Source organism: Manacus vitellinus, unplaced genomic scaffold, assembly GCF_001715985.3.
Source record: "Manacus vitellinus isolate BGI_N305 unplaced genomic scaffold, ASM171598v3 scaffold_6_pilon, whole genome shotgun sequence".
In the NCBI taxonomy this organism is placed as follows: domain Eukaryota; kingdom Metazoa; phylum Chordata; class Aves; order Passeriformes; family Pipridae; genus Manacus; species Manacus vitellinus.
Window position 1 is genome coordinate 8,246,388 of NW_021940750.1, and position 27,780 is coordinate 8,274,167.

Below are 27,780 nucleotides of genomic sequence, written 5' to 3' on the forward strand. Positions count from 1 at the left end.
CTGAATTCTTTGGGAATGATTTATTGCACAGCACTCAGGGAGAGCTTCATTTATTTGCCTAGCTGCATATGGTTTAACACCTATGGTTGCATGCCGATTATTATACAATGTTATTTTTCCCACTTGTATACTTTGCACCTTTTCATAGAGCAGATTAACTGGTCCCCAATGGCATGTTATTTATGACTTTGTTTGCTGGCTGTCTGAGAAGGGCCCTGGTCTAGATTCTTCCATTCCCCCTGCCTCTGTTCTTCCCTACATACTCCCTTCTTCACCACACACACCTGTCACACTGAGACATGGGAGAATCACACTTAGGCATCACACATATCATACCTTCTCAGAACTTCCAGGAGGAAGACAGAGACAGAGGCCTCCCAGGCAGCAGCCAAGACAGGAAAGGATGCCCGAACCACAGCTGGAGCCGGAGGGAAGGGCAGGATAAAAAGTAAGGAAGAAACATCACATTTTGGCTTGCAATGAAGCAGGAACTCAGCAGATAAGAGCATAGATATTTGTTGTGAAAATGTAATGGAATTAGTAAGTTTTCATTTCATACTCAACAGGAGCAAGTTTCTCTTGAGATTGCTTCATTTGATATCAAGCCAAAATCTAAATTAAAATTAATTCAAAAAAAAAAAAACCAAAACAAACACTCACAAAAAGAAAGGGTGGGAGGAGTAATACAAAAGTCTGAAGATAAATAGTTGTGGCAGGTAGGACAATGAAGTCATAGATTTTTAGCCCAAGAGTTTTGACAGGTCAGACCAGCACTCTGTTGGGAGGCATAGACTCAATATGCAGGACAAGAGCCAGACAGGACACATTAAGAGAGGATAGTAGAAAAGGCAAAAGCTTTCTAACACTCTTTCTTTCCCTCCCATGAGCTCCTGTTCTTGACACCATCATTGACACTTTTTTCCTCCTAAGCTATGGAGAAATTCAAAAGCCACTAACTAATCCCAGGCGTTATGCCCAGAGGATACAGAAGCACCAAAACATTTATCAAGAAGGACTGCAGTCAACATTAGAGTATCATTCACAGGCACCAACATTTTCCAGTTCAAATTCTGCCATAACGTCTTTTTCAGATGTTGTTAAAGCACAATTATGCCTGACTACATCCCCCTTTCGACCAACCGGCTTTCCTGCCAAAGTGATAGCCACCTCCTCCACTTGGTATCCTGATTAACACTAACCAGCCACAGACTTTGGGGAAGAGCCTACAATCCTGTATGAGACATTTGAACAGTAACATTAAAACAACTGGCATGGAGAGACAGTAAATTTGGAACTAACACAACTAGTTTAGTAGTAGCAGAAAGCTGGAGCTTGTCAGCAGGACAAGCAGAAGTCCATGGCCTCACATATCTTCAAATACTAAGGTGGAGAGAGCCGTGCACCACAGTAGGACAAGACAGCTAAACAATAAGGTTGGAGATAAAGCAATAAAGACAGGTGAGAAACTGCCCCCATTCAAAACACTACTTTGCTTTTCAGGAGCCATCTGAATCTACCTGTGGCTCCTTATTCTCTGCTGTGTTTCACATTTTCAAGGCATGAGGAGATTTGGTCCAACTTCAAATAACTATACATTCAATGCAAATAGGTGCAATGTCTCCCCATTCTGGAAAATAATATAGGCATTCAAGCTCCTTGGGTTTATCCTCACTTCTGAAAAGGAAAGTCCTAATAACATATTAAGCTTTTGTCCAAACTTGGCTATTTTTGGGGTATCCCACCAATATTCCTGCCATATTCCTTTTCCAGGGCAAATCAGCATGCTCTATATGTATATACATATATGCTTATCAGCATGCTCTATATGTATATATCCTGCTGTATGTTGGTTGGGCTCACCTGACTCAAGAGGAACTACACTGATACTCAATATAGCCAAAAACAGACTCCTTTTTAATGTATGGAATCCTAGAAAGCCTCCATTTGGCTAAGGCAACATAGCCATGAGTATATTCCCCCTAGAAGCAATCACTATCCCTGATCGTTAAGAAAGGCATGCAGCAAAAATGGTCCTAGCTGAGTACTAGAGAGGGGTTTTTTTGGAGTGCCCATGGGTGTTTTCTTGCCTTTTCTTTTTTTCCTGCAAGTGAGAAAAAACTTAAAGGAACACAGACAAACCAGAGAACCCAAATCCTATTAGTACACTTGATGCAATCACATCCCACCTCACTGTGCAAATCTCTGGAGACAAACTGCACCCAACAATACAGAGCCTCCCTTCAGGGTGGATGGTAGGGTATACACAGACATGCAGTTTTCAAGTTTTTTCTCCCTTTGAAAAGCCCTTAAGCTTTGACTCCAAGTGGACTCAAGAAAAAGAAATGTGAATACCACGATTCTTGTTTTCAAAGCTCATTCACAATTTTACTCTGTCCACTAAGAGCTCCTGAGAGGAGAAAGTGCTATCACTGGAATGCCATCATGAGATGCCTGTACAATGCTTGGGTCGCCAGAGCTGAACAGAACAGGCCACATGGAATTGGCCCCCATTCTCCAAGCAAGATTGTGAAATAAACAGCTGTGGGTTTTTTCTTTTTTTTTAAAAAAAAAAACTAGGCACACACACAAACCTGTCTTCAGCTGCTAACCTTAATATATTACTCATTCTTCCTTTCAAATAACGTCATTATCAAAACCCCAGTGACTGCAGAATATTTACTTGAGGCTGCTACTGCTGGTTTCTCCAGAGCTGTTTATTTTTCCATGCATGCACTCATTACATCACTCTGTGGTTTTCTTAAAGGTTGTCACGGTAAGCTGGATACAGGCTGGAAATTCTTGCTAACTAAAACCAAATCACTAAGTAGCACAAATGATTTGGAGATAACCCAACTCCGGAAGTGAGGAAAACCCCTGGATTCCTCAGTGGAGATGGCGTGCTCCTAAACAAGCAGCCATTACATTTCTTGAAAGTAGGAAACATTATCAAGTGTTTTCCTAGATTAAGAACTGTAAAAAAAATAATTTGGACTATTGCAGTCTGGAATGGGGGGGAGGGGAGGGGTTGAAACAGTAAAAGCAGAATGAAAAGAATGAAAAGACAGTTCCCAGCCATGCTGATTAGAGAATGGCCATCACCTCCTGCTCTGGCAGTGTTAAAAATGACACACCACAGAGGAGAGTGCTAAATGACTGGCTTAGTTGGCTCAGGATATCCATGTGTATGCATATGTGGATGTGCATGTTTGGGAAACAGGAAAAGGAATTAAAAGCAAACATCAAAAAAATGTTTTTGTCATCTTGCCACCGTAATATTGTGTTGATCTAGACCTTTCACTTGCCCCCAAACAAAAAACTGACTTTGGTGCAAAAAATCCCAAAACCCTGACAGATAGATGACACAGTTTGTAAGTGTAAAAAACCCAACTTTTCTGCTGTTCAATAGTTCATATGTTCATATTTTGGTTCCTGCCTCTGGCTGAGAAGATCTGAATCTACATCTTACCCTACTGAGAAAGGTATCTAGTTGTCATTTCATTCTTTAAAGTGGGCTGGGGTAACAGCACTAGCAATGCCTCCTAGCAATGTGGTTTTAGTGAGAGCAGAAAAACTCACTGGACACATACAGATTCTCAGTCAAGTGCTCTAAGAATCACTGGACTAGAGTCATTCTCCTTTTTCCGATCCCTAGTTTAATTAGGATTTACACATGCCAAGTAAAATGTAAATGCTCCAAAAAAAGAGATCAGTTTCAGGAGAATCTCCTCTGTTTGTCAGCACTAAACAGAAGGTGGAACACTCAGATTTCATATGCAGTTCTTGAGACAGAGGTTGCATATGCAACATGGGGTATTTACCAGCTCTGCAATGCTCAGCTGCCTCGTGAGTGGTTCACCTAACATTGACCAGAGACAATGAGAGCAAACTAAAGAGTCTATTTGACTCCATACAGTAATTCTTAAATTCTCCTCGTGGTTGATACAGTGACGGTGCTTGCTTTCCAAGCTGTCCAATATCAGTGCTAATTAGAGAGCAGAACAGGTCCTCTGACAGTAGTACATGGACTTCTCTTCACTGCAAAGGACAGTGCTATTTAACTAGGGCAGGGAGGAGTTACATCAGGGTTAAGCATTTCACTATACAAACTCCAAGAAATAGAAGCAAAAGTTAGGTTGAATATTACAAAAAGACAAAACCTGAAATTGAGTTCAGAGAACAGAGCAGCTTCCTGTGGGAAGAAGTAAAATCTTTATTATCTAAGGTTACACTTAATTTATGCTACACTAGAAAATGGTGCTCTTTGTACAGTATAACATTCATTAGCTCTAAGGCAGTAGATTAGATGACCTACTAGATCTTTTCTCACCTCCAGTTTCAGTGATCCCTTTAAACTACTGCAAGAGGATACCAGGCTATATCTGCTTCAAGACTGTAAGTGTAAACCCAGATAGACAATATAGCTGAGGCAACACCAAACCCAAAAATCCAAATCTTATGCCAGTAAAACTTACCTTAGCCCTTTAAAAATAAATGAAAAATCAGAAATGTGCCAAGTATTAATATTTCAAGATGATAAGGGCCAAAAGCAATTAAAAACATCCCCCAACTTTGCATGCCCATCTCATGACAGCTGTTTCATCATCTACAGCCAAGACAGACTTGAAGACATTTGAAGAAATGTGATTCTAAATTATAATCATCCCCCCCCAGCTCTCTACTGTTTGATCCCACCTACCATATATTGCCTTTTAATATATATGACAAGGGATGAAAAGAATGAGATATCAAACAAGGGGACTAGGCTTCACTAGTTGAAAGAAACAGTCTGAAGTAGCCCACACTTAATGCCAGCTAAACAACAGCTCTAGGCAGCATTTCTTAATATCAATAATTTGCAAGAAACTGAGATGCTTGGGTATTTGTATGGCCTAACATGGAAATTTGGGCATAAAAATTGGCAATCTAGTCTCTTAATGAGAACCTACAGTAAATGAGTGTCAGAGCAATCAGTAAGTCTGGGTCAGATGAACCACACATCTCCTTTTAGCTTGCTATATAAACCGCCTCTCACAGAACTCTTGAATTTTTCAGAAGATCATTTGTTTTTCATTTGTAACATGCATCCACAATAATTTTGTTTGAATAACAGAACACAATAATTTTGTTTGAATAACAGAATTGATATCAGAAACAATTGAAAAAAGTGGACAAAAGCAAACTCACAAAAGGAACTCTCCCATGGACAAAATTCCAGTTCATATCAGGCAGCTCCCTGACTAAACACTCAATGATTGCCTTTACAACATGAAAGGCAGCCTATTTTGGCTCTGTCAGGCCAAGAAAGGGTCTCCAATAAAAAACCCTCCTGCTTCCAAGTCTTTTTGTAACCTCTTAGCACCGACTCTTCTTTCCATTGCAGCTACCAGGATTGCTGCATTAGTAGAAAAGTTGGTCACCAAAATAGGTAGGACCCATTACACAGGATTTTAATATTAAACTGTCGCTTTCAATTGCCCTGTGAGCTGCTGGTTGTGCCAGAAGCTCACAGAACAGAAGCTGCATTTGCTTTCCCCTGAAAGACATCCTTAAAGAAGGATGCTGATACTCATATATCATCTGAAGCTTCTGGATGATTCCCACTGGCAGATCTTACACAGACCACCCTGCTACAAAACCAGTTTGGAGGTGAGGCACAAGACACTTGTTAAAACTGTGGTCTGGACAATGATGGACATCTGCCTGTTAAGAGATCTTCTCCACTCTGCAGCAAGAGAATTTCACCCAACCTAGGACCAAGTTCACCCTGCAGCTGGGAAGTGGCATAGGAAGGCTAAAGGAACTGTCGTGAATGCTCTCTAGCTAATCCAGAAATACCAGGTGATGAGACACTTCAAGATATCACAATCTACCTGTTCAGGCAACTGGAATTATTCCCAGCAGCCAGTTCTAGGCATATTTGTTTCATAAGATATGGAAAATAGTAGCATCTCCTATTCAAACATTAAAGTAAACTCATGGCTTCTTATGGCAATTTCTTTCTCTTATTCCCTTTAATTTCTTAATTTCTCCCACTTCAGTTAATATATATCAGACAGAAACCATTCTTACTAAGAATCCATAACTTTCCTCATCAGAGTCTCCAGTTTCTTGTGATTTCAATGACTCTATACCACCATTTCACCCTGCTCTCCAGTCTCAAGTTTTACACCCTAACTTCACATCTTCCTGCTTCCCATTTTCCCACTTATGTTCAGGATCTCTTTTTTGCTATTTTTTATGCTATGGTTTTCCCTCATCCACTCCATTACCCACAAAATAATCTCAACATTTTCTTAGGCCCAGACATAAGTAACCTACTTTCAGTTGTGAAATTATCCAATCATTTCTCTATCAAAAAATATCCCCTGCAGAGAAGAATCTTGAATTTTCTAGAAAAGAAGCCCTTTTCTATATTTTTGCAACTGCTTAGACTAAAGCCACAGCCCAGATCTTTGAGCCGAATACATCAGTTTGTATATCCATGCTGAACAGCAAACAGAATAAAGATGGCAGATGGCTGGGGTGAACTAACAGATCAAGAAAGTAGAGATTCCCCAGTTATGGTCTGTGGAAACAAACACCCTTCATCACATATTGACTATGGTCGTCTGGACACAAATAAGGATGTTATCTGAAATTATTTTATAATCGGACTTCAAGTCCCACAAGCACCATGATGGCTACCATGAAGAAAGAACGAAACAAGAACAGATGGTAAGAAACTGCAGACTAGTTAAAATAAATTTTTTTTAGATGGAACGTTACCTGAATTTCTTATACTGGAGCTGTTCAATTTGGAATCTTTGATGACCAAGTGCTTAATCCAAAGGGTTGGAGCTGTGATTTCTGAAAGAGAAAAATATAACATCCTTAGAGAAACTACAGCAACTAGTAAATACACATAGTTGTTAATCCGACTCATATAATGGTTTGGGTTGGAAGGGACCTTAAAGATCATTTAGTTTCTACCCCCCTGCCATATGCAGGAACACCTTCCACTAGACCAGATTGCTCCAAGCCTCATCCAACCCAACCTTGAACAATTACAGGGATGGGGTATCCACAACTTCTCTGGGCAACCTGTTTCAGTGCCTCACCACATTCACAGTAAAGAATTTTTTCCTTATATCTAATCCAAACCTACCCTGTTAGTTTGAAGCCATTAGCTCTCGTCCTGTCAACTACATGCCCTTGTTAAAAATCTCTCTCCAGCTTTCCTGTAGGTTTACTTCAGGGACTAGAAGGTGCTATCAAGGTTTCCTCAGAGCCTTCTCTTCTCCAAGCTTGACAATCTCTGCTCTTTCAATCTGTCTTCACAGAAGACAAAACATTTGCTACAATCATGCCTTAACTGATCCATCATCTTTGTAGAGACAGGCTCATCTCCTGGTGAGATCTTCCACCTTTTATGAACCACCACTTGTAAATCTTCCACAAGGCTATCTCATTATCTTCCCATTCCAGGGAGTACCTCTCTGCTGGTAAAACATTTTTATTAAATCTCTCTATCCCCCACTTCCTAATTTCTCAAGTCTAAAGCCTTCCTCTTCAGGACTTAGAGATCTCAAAGATTATATTGTGTGCTATAGTATATTTTGTTTCTCCTGAAAGTACATATGAAACCCCTATTTTAAAATAAGTCAATCCAGACCTTAAATATTGCTCTAACAGCCCAAGAAAAGCTGGCCACAGTCAGTTCCCTGAAACAAGCAACAACAAAATCCGAAATAAATAGGCAGAGACATGAAGATATTTCTGGAAAGACTTGAAAGTCAATCTATTAAAGAAACAAGTCCTGGTTAGAAAAGCATGTCTGATGCACTAACCAAGACATCTAAACATAAATTTGTGGGGAAAAAGTGCTTAGAGCACCTCCTCTGAGGTGTGTTATAATCAACTTTAAAACACATCGGAACCTGCCCTAATCCACAGAAAAGATACAACCTCAGCATTTGACTAGAATTGAACAAAGCAATACTCGATACCATTGGCTAGAACACCTCAAGTGGCATTTTCAAAACTGATACTTTTTGAAAAAAATTTTAGTTCCCACAAGAACACACCTTAAATAGTTCCTCTAAGAAGATTTTGCAAAAGTTTTTCCTACTCCCTTGTTGACACTTACATGGATCTGCTCAGCAAAGGGAGAAGCTAGCTGACTACAAGAGAAACTGATTATACATTACAAGAGCATGAAGGGGGAAAAAAAGAAATTTCTCCTTCCTAAATATTTTCAGCTATGGTTATTGTAGGCATTATGGTAATTGTGTTCAGGGCATTTTTTTCCACAAGGAAATATTAGTTGAATACTGTTAAGCAAACTTTTGTTACTGCTGGAATATCAAAAATTGTCCTATCTGCAGGTTTCACTACACTATTTTAATGAATGGATTTATGGATTATTTCTATTTTTATGCTTCTCTCCTTCCTAGCTCTTACCCAGTGTTTAATTTGAAGTAGTTCTCCCAATAAAGGGCCAAAATCTGGGATGAAATTTAGCACTGACTCTGCACCATATGGACTGGATATGTCTATAGCTGAAAAAGGAGGGACAACCAAAGTCAATAGATGCTGAAGAATGAATAAAGGCCTTTAGAAACACAATGGTGCACATCTTTCAGTAAGGTTGAAAGGTGCATAAAAAGGAATTCTGGGAAAAGAGGAGAAAGAAAAAGAAAAAGAAATTATTCCTTTGGAATCTAGCATAAAAATGTATTTTTAATCCAGTTAACTTGGACATTATTTTTGAATACAGGCAAGCAACACAGACTCGTCTGAACAACAGATATGTGGACAGAGTAGATTACCACTGAATTAAGAGAAAGAAAAGGTGCTTAAAGAAGATATCTCTAGGAAATTACTACACCTTGCATATTGAAACTAAATAGAGGGTGAATGCAAAATAAACAGAACCTAGAAGTGCAAGAGGGAATACAATTTTTTAAAGCTATAGCAGGGGTATTAATGAAACAGTCTTCAGCAGAGGAGAATCTTGTCCTAAGATTCACTATAAACACCTCTAAGACCTGCATTGTAATGATATGAAATAATTTTAAAGAGATGGCTGATTTATGATTTAAACCTTGGATGGCAGAATTTAACTGATCTGATTTACATTATCTCTGGCACTGCTCTCTTATGCCCTCAGGAAGGATGATATGGAGTGGGAGGAGAACTTATGCCTGAAATGTGAATTTTCATTATCCTCTAATGTAGGTGAAAAGATGAGAAAGGTGAACCTTCATCTTGGAGATGTTGAGGTCCAAGAGGTATCACACATTTCAGGGGAAGCTGAGTGTATTTAATGCCCTTTGAAAAAAGTCAGCCCCTTGTGTATTGAAGGTGGGCAACCAAAGGCAAAACATGAAAAAAAATTCACATTTTTATTGTCCATTCATGTTGCTATCAGCTCTACCCTGACTGCCTGACTTTGAATATACAGGTTTACAGGAACCCATCAGTTCTCAAACCCAATGAAATGGAACAGGATCTGGACTTCAACTCCTTTGAACATCTGTGAAGATTCTAGACCTGACAGGTGAACTGATAACTCTTTTGCCCTTTTCTGTCATCTGCCATTTGTGTCAGACATGAAGTACAAGCTATTCCTGAGGAAGACCTAGCCAGGGCATTGGGAGAGTATTCTAGTGAAGTATCGCGACATGTTTGCTCACACAGAATCAAGGGATTGTTCAGGATGACATCCTGAGGTGTCTAGTCCAACTTTCTGATCCAGATAGGGTCAGCTAAAAGAACAGATCAAGTTGCTTAGGATTTTAGAATCATAGAATATCCTGAGCTGGATGGGACCCACACAAATCAAGTCCAACTCCTGGCCCCACACAGTACAGCTCCAATGCTCCTAAGAGCATTGTCATTGTCCAAATGCTTCTTGAACTCTGGCAGGCTGGTGCTGTGACCACTTGCCTGTGGAGCCTGTTCCAGTGCCCAACCACCCTCTGGGTGGAGAACTTTTTTCTAATATCCAACCTAATCCTGCCCTGACAGTTTCATCTTGTTCCCTCTGGTCCCATCACTCGTCACCACAGAGAAGAGATCAGACCCCACCCCTTCTCTTTCCCTCCTGCAGAAGTTGTAGACTGCAATGAGGTCTCCCCTCAGTCTTCTCTTCTCCAGGCTGAACAGACCAAGTGACCACAGCCACTCCTCATATGGCTTCCCCTCAAGGCCCTTCACCATCTTTGTTGCCCTCCTTTAGATGCTAAGAGCCTACTGTCTTTCTTATAATGTGGTGCCCAAAACTGCCACAATATTCAAGGTGAGGCCACACCAGTGCAGAGCAGAGCAGGACAATCACCTGGACTGGTTGGTGATGCTTTGACTGAGGCACCCCAGGACTCAGTTGCCAGAGCCAACCTGCCCCTGTGCTTTATCCAGCTGGCTCAGAAAGGAAGCACAGAATATCACTTCTCTGGGCCATCTGTTCCACTACCTCATTGTCCTCAGGGTGACAAAGTTTTTCCTTATATTCAGTCCAACCATTATGTTTCAATTTGTGACTGTTGTCTCTCATCATGCATTAATACAAAGAGCCTGGCTCCATCTTCTTGAAAAACTTCCCTGGAGATACTGGAAGGTTGCTATTAGGTCACCTTTAAAGTCAAATGCTTCTTACTCTTCCCTGTCTACCCACTTTAGCGAACTGTTGGAGGCAGCATGCTCAAAACATAGTGGATTACACAAACCTTTGGTCAGGCACAGAATGGGTTTTCTTGTGCTTATTGTTACAACCATCAGTGAAATCTAGTTAGTCCTATTTTACTGGTAGAGATGACAAAAATATAGAGTGACAAACTTAGAAGAGGTTATTCATCGATGCATAGCTTGATTAATCTGCCTGTCAGTCTTTTCTCCCTAGTCATAAGGGACATCACTAATACAATAGGAAGCCATTGCATTAGTCATTCTCACTCAAAGTCTAGTAGATAAGGTCTTGCATAATATATTGTAACATTTGTGAGAGGCAATCTTTCATCACACAGTCCAAGCCCATTTATCAGACTTGAGTCCACTTACAAATCAATGTAAAGGTTTTTGATTGAAAATGTTTTTCATAGAAGAGAACACTTTTTTCAGACTCTGCCTATCCCCAGAAGGACCAGAAAAGGTCTGTTCACCATACCACTTCAAGAACTTTGCCCAGTTCATTGACCAAAATGTTGAGCCTCTCCCAGAAGGAGTTTCTGAATAGGCTGTATTAATCACAATCTCATTCCTGCATTCTACTAGCACATTCTTTCCTTTGAATATCTATGAGCACCCTCTGAGGGGAAGACTTAAAGGTCAGAAGTTTGTGATTACAAACAGTAATTTAATACAGTATCAGCTTGCTGCCAGGAGGAACTTTCTTTTGATATAAACAAGAGATAGTCAGCATGGCTTCAGTCTCCTTTGTTTATTTGAGAATGCTTTTTGCTCTGAGGGTTTTGCTGTTTCTTAAAGCTCACAAGAAGATTCTTACAAACCTATGATCACTAAATGGAAGTGATAGGACCACAGCATCTTGCCATTAAATAAGATTATTTTAGCAACAATAAAACCCCACCCCATCACCTATTCTTACAAGAAAGCATAAACTATCAACAGTACAGTACCACCTACTTTTGCTCAGTAGTCTCCATTTCTGACTTTGATCCAGTTTAAAAAAAAAAAGTGAAGTACAGCAGACCACTATGAAACACATAGGCTTTCCCTCACTGCCTTATGATCCACAGTTTCAGATATGTCACAGAGTGGTTCATACTTTGGCCCATAGCTTTACTATAATGGCTGTGGGTTTAAACCTGCAGAAAACATGCACTACTTCTAAGCAATATGCAAGATATAAGCAGTTGCTACTAGGCCCATTCATTACCAAAGGACCACTATCCCCACGGGTATTTATGTTTGTACGTGTAAAAGGCTTGAACCCTCTGTGATGACAGCCATTTTATCCTTGTATAAAGGCTTTCGGTAGACTGAGGTCTGAAATTCCCTATCCAAAATAATACAATTGCAAGATTGCCCGTTTGAGAAGGAAACTGCCTGGGTGGGCCATGAATTAAGTGGGCCTAGGACAATGACTTCATTTGCTTAAATAGTGTGTGCGTCAATGAAAGCAATTGCTAAATAAAGAAACCTCCCAGCAATTTTCATCCAAGTCAACATTCACAAGCTGTGGTTTAGCATTACCCTTCCTTTTGTGAAGCTGTAACACACTGCAGAGGTTATGAAACTCCCAGCATTAGTATCATGAAGGTGGAGATAGTAAAGGGGTAAGGACAGTCTAAAGGAAGTTGCCATTTCTGACTTGATGCACCTTTTCTTATTTACCCTGACACTTTTTACTTGAAGATGATGCCAAGAATCTGGTCAACTGGTGTTATTGTTGGATTCCAGAAGAGTAGGGAGGATGTAAAAGGATTAGGGAAAATGCCTGAGGTCCCAAGGGCACTGTGAAATTTGGATAACTTATGAGATTCACTGGCTTTTCTGCTTTGCAGGATAAGAAAGCATTTAAGCCATAAACCCTAGAGAAAAGGGAGAGGGAAGTAGCTTTTTTTGTTGTTATTTTAAGGGATGTTCTTACCTTCTCCATCGAAAATAGGCTGGGTTTCCATGGTAGGCGTTGGCTTCGAACCATCATCTGAATTGAGGGTTAAAAAGAACCGAAAAGAAACTACCATTATTGAGGTAAATACTATCTACTCTCCAGTACAGTTGAATGATTGGGATTTGTACATGGCCCGGCCAAGTCCAGAAGGGAAAGAAGACAGACAGAATGAAATAATTTTATGCTAACAGCAATAACAGTTTACATAAAGCATGCATCAAGCACTATCCTTAGACTTTAAAAGCCTCCCCCCTCCCTCCACAAACCATTGGTATTTGTCACCTGGTAGTTTCCCCTTGTTGCACTGATCAAGCAATCAGCTTTTTAGTTTCAAGTCAATTTAGTTTCACACAGGCCATTTCCTGAGACAGTAGAGGTCTGGAGACTGCTGTCTCATTGTGTCTTTCTCCTCATTCCTTTTGTTCAAAAGAAAAACTCTTCATCTGAAACTTACCTGTGTAGAACCTGGAACCAGTATTCACTGCAGAGCTGTTAGAAAGGGATGGTCAATAGCAAATCTTTTTTCTTAAAATGACTGCATCAAGGTGTTCTCTCATTGTAATGTAGTGACAATATCTTCTAATTGCAAAATTGTGGGAAAATTACTTCTCTTACATTAGGTTTCTCATGTGCAAGAATGCTCCATGTCTTCTGACCACAATTCTTTCATAATTAAAAGCTTCAACCAAAAAAATGTTCCACAGGAAACATAAATCTTGATATTTAGAGATTGACGACAGAGAAAAGTGTTCAGTTTACAATTTCTTTGGCTTAGTACACCTATCCATCATATCTACAGGTCCAGCCTGGATTTAGGCTGAGTCTAATTTCCTCAGGGCACAGAAGGACCCAGATTTCAAGTCCCAGCTTGGAGCATCTTTACACAGCACTAGAATATTGGCATAGCTTTTACTGAGGCAAAATTTTTGACTGTGAGCAAGTTTAACTGGAAAAAGCTGCAGAGCAAAGTCTCTTATTACAATGCAAGATTAGAAAATAGAATGTTGTTGGTAGTTAAACTAAAAATGAGAATAGCCTAGTGTATTAGGTTTGTGTGGCCAGCTTTTGGTAGTGGGGTGGGGGCTACCAGGGTGGCTTCTGGGAGAAGCTGCTAGAAGCTTCCTCCATGTCCAGCAGAGCCAATGCCAGCTGGCTCCAAGATGGACATGCCACTGGCCAACGCCAAGCCAATCAGAAATGGTGGTAATGCCTCTATGATAACATATTTAAGAAGGAAAACTAAGTTGTTGTGCAGATATAATTGCAGCCAGAGAACAGCAGAGTGAGAATATGTAAGAGGAACAACTGTGCAGAGAGCAAGGTCAGTGGAGAAGGAGGGGCAGGAGGCTCCAGGCACCGGAGCTGAGGTTCCCCTGCAGCCCGTGGTGCAGACCATGGTGAAGCAGCTGTGCCCCTGCAGCCCATGGGGGATCACAGGGATGCAGAGATCCACCTACAGCCCCTGGAGGAGACCCGTGCTGTAGTAGGTGGATGCCTGAAGGAGGCTATGAACCTGTGGGAAACCCATGCTGGAGCATAGTCCTGGCAAGGACCTGCTGACCCATGGAGAGCAGAGCCCATGCTGGAGCAGGCTTTCCTGGTAGGATTGTGGGCCTGTGGGGAATCCACACTGGAGCAGCCTGTGCCTAAAGGACTGCACCCCATGGAAAAGTGACCCATGTTGCAGCCATTTGTGAAGAACTGTTGCCCATGGGAGGGACTCATGTTGGAGAACTTCATGGAGAACTGTCTCCCATAGGAGGGACCCCACACTGGAGCAGGGGAAGGAGTCTTCTCCCTGAGCAGCAGCAGAAACTTGTGATGAACTGACCATAACACCCATTCCTGGTCTACCTGTGCTGCTTGGGGGCAGGAGGCAGAGCTCAAAAGGAAGGAGGGGTGGGGGAAGGTGTTTTTAAGATTTATTTTATTTCTCATTATCCTGCTCTGATTTTGTTAGTAAAAAATTCAGTTAATATCCCCAAGCTGAGTCTGTTTTGCCCGTGATGGTGATCGGTGAGTGATCTCTTCCAGACCTTATCTCAACTCATGAACCCTTTGTTATATTTTCTCCCCTGTCCAGTTGTAGAGGGGAGAGGGCAGTTTTAGTGGGTGCCTGGTACCCAGCCAGGGTCAACCTACTTCACCTGGAATTGTTGGGTTTTTTTTTTCCTTTTGAAATATAGGGACGTAAAACTTGCAATTTCTAGTAACTATTTTTTGCACGTGTTATGGGCAAAAATGACACTAGGCATCAAAGTGGGCAGTAATCCAAAATGTAAACTTACACAGTGAAAATCTGTTGGAAGGAGGAGTCCATGCCAGAAAAGTTAGGCTTGCCTCCATCTCCAGGGCCAACAGATGCACAAGGCAAACAATATTTGGAGGAAAGGTACATGGGACAGAGGTAGCAGTAACTGCCCTTAGCCTTCCCTTGTATCAGTTCCATTCACAAAAGTAAGAGACCATTGGAACAGGAAAGAAAGGGCAGAGGTGGAAAACAGAAGCTTGTAGACTTTTTTTACCCATATCTGTATTTGCAATTTTATAAAGTGAGCAAAAGTCTGAACACTTCTTCCACTTTTCCTTAATTTTATGCATTTCCACATAAAGTAATCTGATTCACAGAAAGCAAAAACATGCTGATAATTCCATTTCAACCTCAGAGATACACTGAAGTAAAGGAGGTTGACAGAAATGAGCAAGAGACACCCTGTTGTTATTTCCCCTCTTCATCATTGTATTTGGTTTTATGCTTAACTGCAAACATAACAAAAAATACTTGGAGGAAAAATTCTTACCATTCCTCAGTCAGCTCTTGTTCTGAGCTTTCCTGTTATTGGGCATTGTCAGTTACATGGATAGGCAGTATTTTTTTTTTAAGTTTGAGCAATTGATTTGGAAAAAAACCCTGAATATTGTTTAAATTACAAGGAGAAAGATTCTGCCCTTTAAAAAAATCTTTGGATAAAAGTAAATAGCTGATCTTGACTTTTTTGTTAGAGTAGGCTGCTCTGCTTCTGCAAGATTCCAGAAGCCACAACTATGGCTTGTTATTTATTTAGGATGACACTTTACACTGTAAAAAAGCAGTGAAAAGTATGTAATTAGCATGACTGGTTTTACAGATTGAGAAACCAACCCAAAACTGCTGAAGACACTCATAGAACAACTGTAAAGTGAATAATTCTTAAGTTATACAAAAAAGGAAGAGACCTGACATAAAAAAAGACCACTATGATAATAAGTTTCTTCTTATTGTTCTCATGAATGCTTCTGCACCAAGTAATTACAGAATTGCTTTTCAGATTTAAAGTAGCAACCCAGAAGCCAACAGTGGGAAAAAATTAGAAGTGGATTTGAGCCACAGCACTTTATCCAAACCATTATGTGAACTTTGGCAGAACTAAGGACACTTTGGGTTCAGGGGGGTTCTTTTAGATTTATGTATGTGAGAAGAACACAGCAGCAATTACAATTTGTGACATACATTCTTCTTAAAGAAAGAGAATTTTGCAGCAGCTCAGGTACGAAGCTAGGCATTAAGCTACTGAACTGTATTAAATAAACCCCTAAGTTAAAAGCTACTGTTTAAGATAATCTCGGTAAAATGGCTCAGTGAATTACACAATCATTTCCTTACTGGGCTACTAAGACCAAATTGTCACTAAGTCCACAGTGTAGCAGTGCCCAGTACAGTATTAAGGGTTTTGCAAATATAGGGAAGTATAATTACTCCCCTGTTGTTTAAGCAAGTACAGTTCTTTCATCACACATACAAGAAAAAAATGCAATAGACAAGAGCCCTGTAATTACATTCACCATTTTTCAAAAATCAAAAGCCAAGGATATTTCTGATTATTTTTTAAAGGTCATGAAATAGTCACACAAAAGACAAAAATTGCACTTGATTAAAAACACCATGCTCACTTCCCAGGTGCCAGCTTCTTACTCTGAAATTACCAAATCTTTTTCTTAAACTGGAGAATTCTCAATAGGTCTCAGTGTTTCAAGCCAGCTTATGGCAAAAAATTTCACTGCTGTTCCCATTGGGTAGAAAAACCACCCCAACACTTGTCTACTCTTATTTGATTTTTCCTCTCATTCAGTACTCTGTTCGTCACACTGAACATTTGTTCCACTGGCCTGTTGGCTCCTCATAAACAAGGAATAAGTTCTATTTTACATACCTGAAAATTTTGAACAAACAAACACTATACAGAGTATCTCTTCTTGGAACAACATTTTAAAGCTACAAAACTCCTCTCCAGTGAGTTTCCTTTTCCTAGGAAACTTGTAAGAGTTAAACAAATTTTTCTGGCTCAATTGCTGTCAACTTTAAAATGGTACTTTTATCTTGCCACAGGATAAGAGTAAAATAGGCAGGTCAAAATGAGATTCCGTAAGTCATTTGCACATTAAGACACCATGGCTATAAACCAGAAGCCCACTTGCACTACTGCTGTCAGAAGCTCATAAGCAAGAACAGTTTTTATTGCATTGGCATAACGATAACTCAAAACAGGGACAATTACCTGCATGTCCTGATCTACTGCTAGTGCTGGGCAAGAACTTCATACTCTCACCAGGATTCCCCTCCCTTAGCCTTATCCTTGCAGAATAACTAGCAAGGATCCACATCTGAAATGACTGTAGCATACATACACTGGGGTTGAGGGACAAGGAGATTCAGTTCATGCAAAAGACAACTGTCAAAGTGATCTTTTTGCTCTGAATGACAAGCTCTGAGGCCAAGAGCAGCTCTTAATGTCAGGAGGAAACTAAACTCCCTGACATAAAAAAAGGAGTAATTACTATGAAAAAATGTGAAGTAACTGCCAGCTGCTGTGAATCAACTTTCTTACCTCAAGCCACCTAATGGAAAACAGATAAAGGGGAAAAGTTAGGAGATAAAAGTGATGTACAGAAGGTTGAGGTTGCTTAGGAAGCATATAGGTCTTAGTCTATTAATGTGATGATGCAAGTACACAGATGACTTTTGCAGTGGGTGTATCTTCCTGGTTAGGAGATGTGATATAGGAATTTAATTTTGTGTTCTCAGTGGAATCCACGAGATAGTCTGTAAACATTTCTTCCATTTTGAAGAGCACAGGTGCTTACAGAGTCAACCATCCAGGCCTTATACAAAATTTGGTCTTTTTTGTAAGTCTACAGCTTGCACATCAATAGCTCCCAGACTTGAGTCAGCCTGACAGAATAAGCAGATGAAAATTTTAAGTGCATGGCTCTGCTGGGAGGAGGCAGCCTTTTTCCAGGGTCAAGTAGTTCCTTCACTTACCACCTGGTTTTGGCTGAGCTATTAGAGAGTACAGCTGAAGCTAAATAGGTAGAGCACAGAGAGCAAGGACAGCAAGCAAATTCTTAGGATGTCCTGTTCAGTGCAGCAAAGTCCACCTTCAACAAACCTGTCAAGCCAACACAAAGGAAGAAGAGCTTTCCTAGGCCTCAGTACCCCTGAATACATATTCATTTCTGCAGCTTTAGTAACTCTGGTCAGAAGAGCAAAGATCCTCCAGGCCAACTAGGCTCCCTGTGTCTGTGCAGTTCCTGAATCTCAAAGATGCAGTTTTACAACTTTGACATATCTATGTATTACCCCTGGGTCTGGGGGTGGTTTTTTTAAGGATTAAAAAAAAACCAACAGAACTTGTGTTTGCACTACATGGGGTCTTATGCAAAAATACATGTTCCTTCCAGTATTGTAGGGGAGGAGCAAGTTGTTGCCTTAATCACAATCCTTCCCTACATCAAAAGAAAATAAATTCATAATTAATTTAATAGTCTATGCAACTTTTATGCAGAGACTTATACTGCCAATAAAAGTGCAGAAAGTTAGCATTCATGCAAAAAAATTATGAAACTCTTACAATCCAGCCAATCAAGATAATTTCTTGCCAAGCAACTGAAATGGAAACACACCAGTGCAGATAGACTTCTCCACCAAGTTTTCACACTCCTTTCCATAAAATTATTTAGGTTAAAAATGACCTTTAAGATCATCAAGTCCAACCACTTCTATGTATGGAGATCCCACAGCTGTTAAGAAAACCTCAATTTTTTAAACCAAATGAGCAAAAGCAAGTTCTCACTCTTTATTGCCTTCATTTTAAGAAACAGCAATAATGTGCTGCCTTTGGATATAACCACCCCCAAACACTTGGACATGGACCAAAATAGAGTAAAGTTTTGCTTAAAAAGGTGAAAATATGCCTAAGTGCTAAACATTCTCTCTATGGCTTAATGATTTCCTAACTGTAAAGGTTGACTTGCACTGTCATTGCAGCAATTTTTCTCTTCTTACATCAACTATTCTGTAAGCCATATGGATACAGGCAGCCTTTAAATTAGCATTGCATTCCAGATAGGATGAGTAGCCTTCCCCTGTGCCTTCTGGAAGGCATTAGTTCCCCCCACTTCCTTCTCACATCTCCCTTGCAGGTGCATCAACATGAAAAAAGCCACTCAAGCCCCAAGGACTTTGTGGTCCAATGTAGTCAGTGTGTTTGTTTGGCAGCACAATTCTTCACCCTGCAAGAAAGCCTATCCCATGCACAGACAGCTGGAAGTAACTCTGACCCCTGTGACACAATTCAAAGCCTCCTCTGTTTGGCTTTTTGATTCCTGATTGACACATTCACTGCCAGGCGGAGATAAATGCTGCTGGGAGGACAATGTTGATCTGCTCCAACTATTCTTGTGAAGGATTTTTTCAGAATAATAAACAAAAAACATTGGTGTGCTTAAGTGCCTGAATAGAACTGGAGGTAGACAGAGGGGAGTGGAGTGCTTTACAGAGGCTGGCGAGTCGATTGAGGAGTTAATTGTTTGGGTGTACAATGAGTTTATTCTGCCCACAAACAAAGAGCTCCCTCTTCCTGGGCCTGGTCCTTCAAAAGAAAATGTGTCAAAAGGGCTCTGGAGCAGCACTCTGTTAATATAATGCTCTAGTCTCTGGGATTCAGCGGCTTTAAAAGTGTTGAATCTTAAGATTCAGATAGAATCTCTCTGAAATCCAAAGTCCTTACTTACTGTGTGAAGTTCTTAAGGTACTTCAGTAATTAGCCAAAACAAACCTGCCTTCTAACCTCTAATTCTTTGCAGCTTTTAAACAGCTTCTTTTGAAAAATAAAGTAAGTTATTACCCTTCAGACATAATGCTGTAGACACCTTCCTCAACATGAGATCCAGTTTTATATTATTTCAATTACACATAATTTAAACGTGGTCCTGAATGTCTCATATTTGGAAAGATGCAGAATCCCAATCCACAGAGCTTGCACCATAATAGGTCAAACCAACACAATGTCCAAACACACCTCCTGCCTCTGGGAAAGTTTAGATCCAGATTCAGATTTGAACTTTGCAGGTTGAACCAAGCCCTATGGTAATTACCACTTAAAATACCTGACTCACTTCTATAAGTTATGCAAACCTTTCTGGAGAAAAAGATCTTCCTAGTACTGCTGCATAGAAGACAAGGCAGTTGAAAACTGAGCCATTACAGTTTACCACTTCAATGGTAGCAGAGATGCATATGTTACAGGAACAAGCAGCACCCATAAAGCTCAAAGAATTAAGCTGAGCTGTTTGTGAACTTTCTGGTGATGCAAATTTGCTTCACTACTTGTGAAAAGTTGTTCTTTTAACACACTCAGAAATGTAGAACTCCAAATAACATTTTTCCTCAGGTATATGGGCATGCTTCCAAGTGGAAGACAAAGCACCTTAAAATTATTAAAGCCATTATTTTAGAGCACTCACCTAATTCAAACTTGAGACTCACCCTTTGTTCTCCCCTTTTTCAAGCAAAGATCCCAACTATAGTACGATTGACTAATTTAAGAGGACAGCAGGGAGCCACAAGTTTGTGTGATCTCTCTTTTGTTCTAGTGAGTAATATATGAGGGATTCAAAACCTCAAAACCTGTGAAATAAGATTTCTTGGTTTGCAGCCAGTTTCGCTCCAAATCGTAAACAGTAAACCACAGTCTTAACCAATTTTGCAGGCTTGGAGTTCTGGACAAGAAGCAGCAGTATCTCCACCTAGACTGAATACAGATTAATTCAGAACAAGGAACCTGCACAGAGTCCTGTTGTTTGGAACTACAATTCTCAGTTCATTTTTGGGCCCAAGTCCAACACAGAGATGATCTCTATCAAAGCAATTTATACAAAAGACATGGGTTAGAGAAGCAGAGGATCAGATTTTAGTTTGTTTAATACAGCATTTTTGAGGTCAAATGCAAGGAAGCCTGAATGGAGAAGACCTGTCACTGTGCATAGGTTTACCTTATGCAGAGTTTTACAGTTTGCAGACTTCACAGCCAAATTCCTTCAAAAAGGGCAAAACAAGTCTCTTTGTAGATTTGGAAGTAATAAGAAAAATAAATGCCTAAGGCCAGATTTGAACCTTATCTGTTAAAAAGGTGAAGCAGTAATAAAGGTTAGGTTACCTTAAGACCATTTCCAGTCTAGAGTCACGCAACAATATTTTTGATCAACATGGAATCACTATCAATCTGTGAAGACAATGACCCCCCATGTCCTCCCCCCATTTTCAGAGACTTGTTATTCTCACCCTCCCCCAGCACTCCCTGCAGCAATTTCATTGGTGAAGTCTCCAGATTCTGCTTGGGTCATCTGGTAAGTTTTTCAGACAGGATCACGGTTTGCCTGTCGTAGCAGACCGATGTTTCACAGCTGCTAGCAATGTTCTCCACGGCTAAAGAGATGAATCTGTAACACCATGGAGTGTGGCTCTTCTCCTTATGTACCAGCCACAATTTCAGTGGCGTAAAAAGATCAGCTACAACAACACATGGGAAGGCTATTGGAATGCTGCAAACTAAAGAACACATACAGTCTGCAGAAAGAGGCTCCTGAGGGGAGTAAAGAATATTTTTCATTCAGCTGTGTACTTAAGCTGTCCTTTGAAAGTCTAATGCCATCCCCCTACTGATACACATACCCAAGGAGAAATGGAGACACAGCTAAAAGAATCAGGGGGACTAGATGGGTTTTTGGACTGGCCATAACATATAGCACCAAAAACTACCTGCTACCAAAAACCATGACTACTTAATGCTTGCTGAAAAATTATGACATTTACAAGTTGACATTGGCAGCTGGCTGTAGAGATGGCACTCAGTTTCAAAACTGAGTCTCCAAGACTCATTTGGACCAGCAGACACCTTCACGGGTCAAATGGCATAGAAAAGCTTTGCTGTGGTAAATACAACCCAGAGAGTTGTAAATCCAGTACTGTCTTTTTTCTCTACAGAGAAGGATCAAGATAATGAAGATGAGAGGAAGAATTGGAATAACTCTATTTTTCAGGAAGATAAACAACCGAAAGGAAATAAAATAGCAGTAATAAACAGTGAATAAAGAAGAATTAGGCCCTGTATCTGTGTAACAAAAACTGTATCCAAATGCATATCAATATAGGCTACAAACAAATTATTTCTAAAAGATCATGCCAATCCATAGAAGAGATGTTGGGCCATTTTGTCCCAAGAGGGAGTACTGTCTGTAGTTAAAAAAAAAAAAAAATGAGGAAAGGGAGGTAATTTAGAAGAGGCATTGTGATACATGGCTGCTCCAGACAGTCCTGGCACTAAGCTTCACAGAGAAACTGGAGAGAAGAAGTAGAACACAGGAAAACAGAGTAGCAATATTATAAGGTAAATCACAATCCCCCTTTGGCAAGAGTCGGAGCATACGCTATTAGGAATGTTTGTTGGTGTGTTTTGTTGTTGGTTTTTTTCTTTTAATCCGAAGTAGAAACACCTCCAAAGTGTTAGCATTACTTACACTGCAGAGTGAGTGATGAAATCAAGGAATCAGCAATACCCAGCACTGAGAATGTTTAAAAACAGAATGATGAAGGAAAAGTACAGGAAGAGATGCTTACCTTTTTATGACTTCCTACTTGGTAGAAGAATACATTTTTATCTCACCCTGTAAACACTACAAGTATTATAGATACTCCAGGATTTTAAGCTACAGTACCTTAATTTTGAACCATCTTCTGTTTGGCTCACTGCCTTGAGTGATATTTGACATAAAACAGGGAGTAAAAAAGTTTCCGCACAAAGAAATATTTTGCTTAAGGCACCATATCTCATAGCAAGATTTTTAGCACTTGACATTGCCCCAAACTTGGAGAGAAGTCTGCAAAAAGCTCTACAGCACTGTCAACAGCTGCCTGATCACCCCTGGCAAAAGCAACAACCACCACATGATTGTTTAGTTTAGCTTCTCCAGTTTTATTCTACCTACAATATATCACATCTTTTTTCAGGACCCTCTGCTTTGATGTGAAGTATTCTCTGTTTCTGCACAGCCTCCCACCCAAGACACCCTCTCCTCAACTACCTCTTCTAAAAGGCTGCTCAGAGTCCACAATCAACTACCACCTTGTCACTTCTAGATTGTGTAAGAGCCCATATACTTGTGGAAAAAGGAGCACATCTAAAATGCCCACAAGGACATTGTGACTCTGATCTTAGACTGCTTTACGGAACAAGGGAAAAATATTAACTATTGTTATTCAAGCTTTATATAGTAATAACCAGATCCCTAGCTGTAGGAACATTTTAGAAGTTACCTGAAAATATACAGTGACCTGGGGCAAGGGGCATGAACATATTATTAGAATATCAGTCTCTCTTCCATCTCTCCCCAGTATCACGCACTCCCTTTCACTCCTTTCCTTCCAGCTCTGGTCTCTTGAAGGTAAAGACTCTATAAATTCCCCCACATCTTCAAGGCCTATAAGTGGGGGATGGAGACGGCAGCAAATTTCCTAGATCAATGGCCATTTGAAATTCAGACATATGGTTGAAGCCCTACAGCTGCATGTGTTAATTACCACACGTGTCCCCTGTAAAGCAGCCTGTTAGACACAAAAAGAAAACAGAAGAGGGGGAAAAAGCCTTTCTGAGGGATTAAGTAAATAGTCTAAATTTTTGACCCTGCTCTCCCAGACACATGCCTGTGTGTAAGAACATAAGCTGCCTTCCTTTCTCCCAACACCTGCATACTGAGGAAGCACAAGACCCCTTCCACCTCTAGCCGTGTGCATTCAACATATTTCAAAGTGTACTTTCCCCCTTCTAGCTCCTCATTCCCAGCCTCTTCTCTTGCCGGCCCCTCTCCCTTAGAGGACTAACTCCTGGCTGACAACCAGACTAGCCTTGCGCTTACAATACGCCTTTTCATTTCCTTGCAGGCAAAGAGAATGGATACCTCGCTGCTATATCTGTATTGCATGTGCGCAAATGAATTAAAATAGGGGGGGAAAAAAAACTCGCTTTTTCCACAGGTTTGCCCCCAACCCTGATCATTAAAGAGAAGAGGTTCAGAGCTTTAGTGAGCGAGCACAACTTTGCTCTCTAACTGCATTGCCTGAGCTAGTTCACCTCAGCATCTGAATTCTGTCTAAAGGACGTGTCGTGGTTTGAATCTTGTTTTCCCCCAGAGGCTAAATTAAGTGGTAGACCCCAAGGGGTGGAAACCCCTGGAAGTTTTGAAGTTCTGCCCAATGGGCGCTCCTGCAAAAATGTAAACATATCACAAGCTCACCGGAAGAGATGAGTTGTAGTTTTGGTGGTGGAGGAGAGGTGGCCATGTCGTAGAGCCACGAGGAAGGGGCTCTGAGCCCTCTTGGGCCCTCTGGGCCCTCCCAGCCCCTGGCTGGGGGGCTGCAGGGACCTGGAACAGCATAAAGCTGGGCTAGGTGCCTGTAGTTATGTCGGGAGATGTTTTTCTCCATGGGCACAGAGCAGCAGCCGGCACTGACCAGAGAAACGGTGGCAGAGAGCCAGAGCAGATAACACCTGAACTAAGGAGCAGCAGAAGCAACATGCAGCACCAGAGAAAGGACTCCTGGAAGGAGAGCCGGGAAGAAGAGAGAGCCAGCAGCCTGAGAGACAGAGTTCTGGGGGTAAGACTGTACCAGCCCCCCAAAACTCCTTTGAGATCCCTCTGAGAAAAGAGGGAGATGGACTCCTATTTTAGAGGAGCCTTGGAGTATGCAGCACCAGAGAGAGAGAGGAGCTGAGAAGCTCAGAGCGTCCCGGAGCTGGACCGGGACGGCCAGAGGAATGCGGGGGGAGTTGACCTTGGCTCCCCCCCTTGCACTGCTGCCACGGTGGCAGCCTGAGAGACAGGGCACAGAGGCCCTGCAAGGAGCTGAGTCTCCTGGAGATACCAGACCGTCACGAAGACCCCCCTGTGTCTTCGTGATATGACGTGGTGATATGACCTTGTCTGGGGTTACGAAGCCCACGGAAGACCCCTCGGTTGGAGGCGATGGGGCCGAGAGAGGCTTGGATACCTCCCTCGTGAGTGCTGGCAGAAATCCAGCTATCAGCTGCTGCATGTGGAGAAGACAGACAGACTGCTGCCTCAGAAGATGCTGCTGTTCAGAGACTGGAAGGGATCTGTCCTTCTTTCCCTCCTGGACTTTTATTTGGAGGGGAGAAGAGATCTGATCCACTGTAAATACTATATGTCATGGTAGAGATAGTTGTGATCATGTGTATAGTGTGATATGGTATTTATTTGTACAGTCATTGTAATATATTCCCTTTCCCCCACTTTGAGTCTGGTGTGTTTTGTCTGAAAAAAAAAAAAAAACATCTCACATTAGGTTGAGATGTGGGAGGGGAATGGAGCTAGGGAATTGGATTTTGGGGCTATCTCAAACCATGACAGGACGGTTTGTATTTGATTATGAAAGGAATAGTTTTCCTATATGAGGGAAGGAAAGGAGAACAGAAGGAAGCAGACAGACAGAGTAACTGAATCGTGCTAGAAGGATCTCCAAAGAATCTAATATGCTTCAGAAGGAAGTCTGTACATACAGAACAAAGTATGTCAATAATGTACACAGGGTATAAGTGACAACACATTCTCAGCATTATAATATTTTAAGATGAAGGTCATTACTCCAAGTTACAGACTGCCAGACATCTACAGATTGACTGTTCAAAATGAACCAGACACAACTGAATTTAAGAACCATCATCATTTAAAGGTATATTTGTGAGCAGCTGAACAGTCAAGTCCTTACACAAATTGCTTTGCCAGAGCACCTAAAGGTCTCATCAGAAACTGAACACCAAGCTGAGCATAGTGACATGAAATAAGACATGGTCCAGAAAAATTCAATCTGTGAGGAAGACTTCTCCCATCCTTAGCGTTTATCAAAGCATTTTGCAGTACATATCCCTTGCTGTCAACATAGAACAAAACCCCACACAGAGGGAAGCTATTATTCCAGCTAGATCTGTTCTGAGAAGCTTTAATTCCCCTAGGTGCTGTCTCAGGAACTTGAACAAACATTAGGGTTGCCTCTCCAGTTTCCTCCTACCTTATTTACAAGCACACATGGCCTGCATGCATTCAAGCTTTCCCATTACAGTTTCATAGTTTATCTCTCTTACAGAGAAACTTTGAGGCTCATAGGGCAAAGGAGTTGAAAGAAAAGTACTTTCAGCCCCTCAACTAAACACCTGCACCATGACAAAACATTTCCTGGTGCATTACACTGATTTGAAAGAAAACACTAGCATTCAGATGTCTAGGTTCTATACAGCATGGGAAAAATAATTTCAACAACTGTTAAAAAAAAAAAAAAAAGGTGTTAAGGTCACATAGATATAGAGTATTCAAACAATAAAAACAGCTCACAGATCCCAAATCTATTCCATTTCTCTGCAAGCTGTAATTGATCAGACACCAGAAATCCATGTATAGCACATAAACAGTTAATAATACCTTAACAGATGTTGCTTAATCAATTGTTAGTCTACTTATTAGATCTACTCACCAGGCTGCCCAATACTATGACTTAATCATTTAAAAACCTTTACAGCTGTCCTTAAGACATTACAGACATGAGTCGTCTGTGGATTGCTATAATAACACTTGTAAACTACAATTTTATTAAGTCATATTATATAGACTAAGCTACCGATTGGAACTGTTGCTTTATAGATGAAAGCAGAATTCTTGCATTGTATCAAACAAAATATAGTTTAAAACAGAATTTGCCTTCTGTTCACGCTTGCCAATGAAACTTTCTTCAGCCTCAAATTTGATACATGTGTTCTGAGGCCCACAAAGAAGTCTTGATGAAAACTAAACAATTTCAGACAAGTCAGTGATGTGGGGACACAAAAGGATTGTGTTTAGTTTTACTGTTTATGCAGCAAATTTGAGGTTGAATTTTTCTTCCGGACTTTAATATTTCAAAAATCTGTTTGCTTAGAACACTGTTCTACTCTGGAAAAGTGATCCAGTATACACAGCATTACAAAATTACATTCCTCTGTTCTCACAGAAATTGATCACAATTCCCAGTTAAAAGCTGGATTCTCTCTACCTCATAAAATCTGTAATATTGGCAGACTACGATCTGCCACACATGCGAAATGGACTTGCTTTCTATAGTTACATTTAACTGGAATTTAATAAACAATTTTGTAGATTTTATACCATATAGAGATAGCAATGGGAACCAGAGAGAATTCTGAGTATCTACAAGCTGGCAAACCTACTGATTAAGTTAACAGAAATTTTTACAGAACTGTTTTTATAATAGAGAATCAAACTTCAAATCCACTGCTAAGTTTGCTTGGAAATACAAATAAGAGCTAACCAAAATCTTATGTGTTACAAATTCTATCCACAGAAATTTTTACTCACAGCCCACTTGGGCTGCTACAGGACAGGTTTTGTTACACTAATCTCTCCCTGTAACTTCTCTAGTCGCCTGAGTTTTTATTCCAGTTTCATAGTACACATTCGATTTCTCCCATAGATTATTTCCTAACCCCCTTAAATTTTAACAGTATACGCTGAGAAACCGTCACCATCAGTGTGTGGCAGGACAGAGCAAGCTTTTGCACATCTGAAGGACTTGGGGCACTCACATAGCACACACAGAGCAAATCTGCTGCTTTCAGGAAGCGAACTTATTATGTACGCATAGCATAGTGACCTTCCACACAGCTACACTATACACACGACTCTGTCCAAAAGCAAACTGTTTATGCACATTTTGAGTACACATGTATATTTTACCCATACAAGACCTGACAAACACATCAGCCCTAGTCTAGGAATATTACATGACA

At 40.7% G+C, this 27,780-nt stretch overlaps 1 protein-coding gene across 9 annotated transcripts in view; it reads right to left on the reverse strand.

Moving 5' to 3' along the window:
* Positions 1–27,780, reverse strand: part of SMOC1 (SPARC related modular calcium binding 1) — a 117,244-nt gene that overhangs the window by 34,211 nt on the left and 55,253 nt on the right. For 7 of the 9 annotated variants that reach the window (XM_029964069.1, XM_029964075.1, XM_029964074.1 and 4 more), the window contains 2 exons: positions 12,590–12,679; positions 6,766–6,846 (listed from right to left, as the gene is read on the reverse strand). In XM_029964069.1, coding sequence (XP_029819929.1) covers positions 6,766–6,846; positions 12,590–12,679 — 171 coding nt within the window. The remainder of the gene's footprint in view (positions 1–6,765; positions 6,847–12,589; positions 12,680–27,780) is intronic. The other 2 variants (XM_029964073.1, XM_018082488.2) reach the window with 2 other exon arrangements.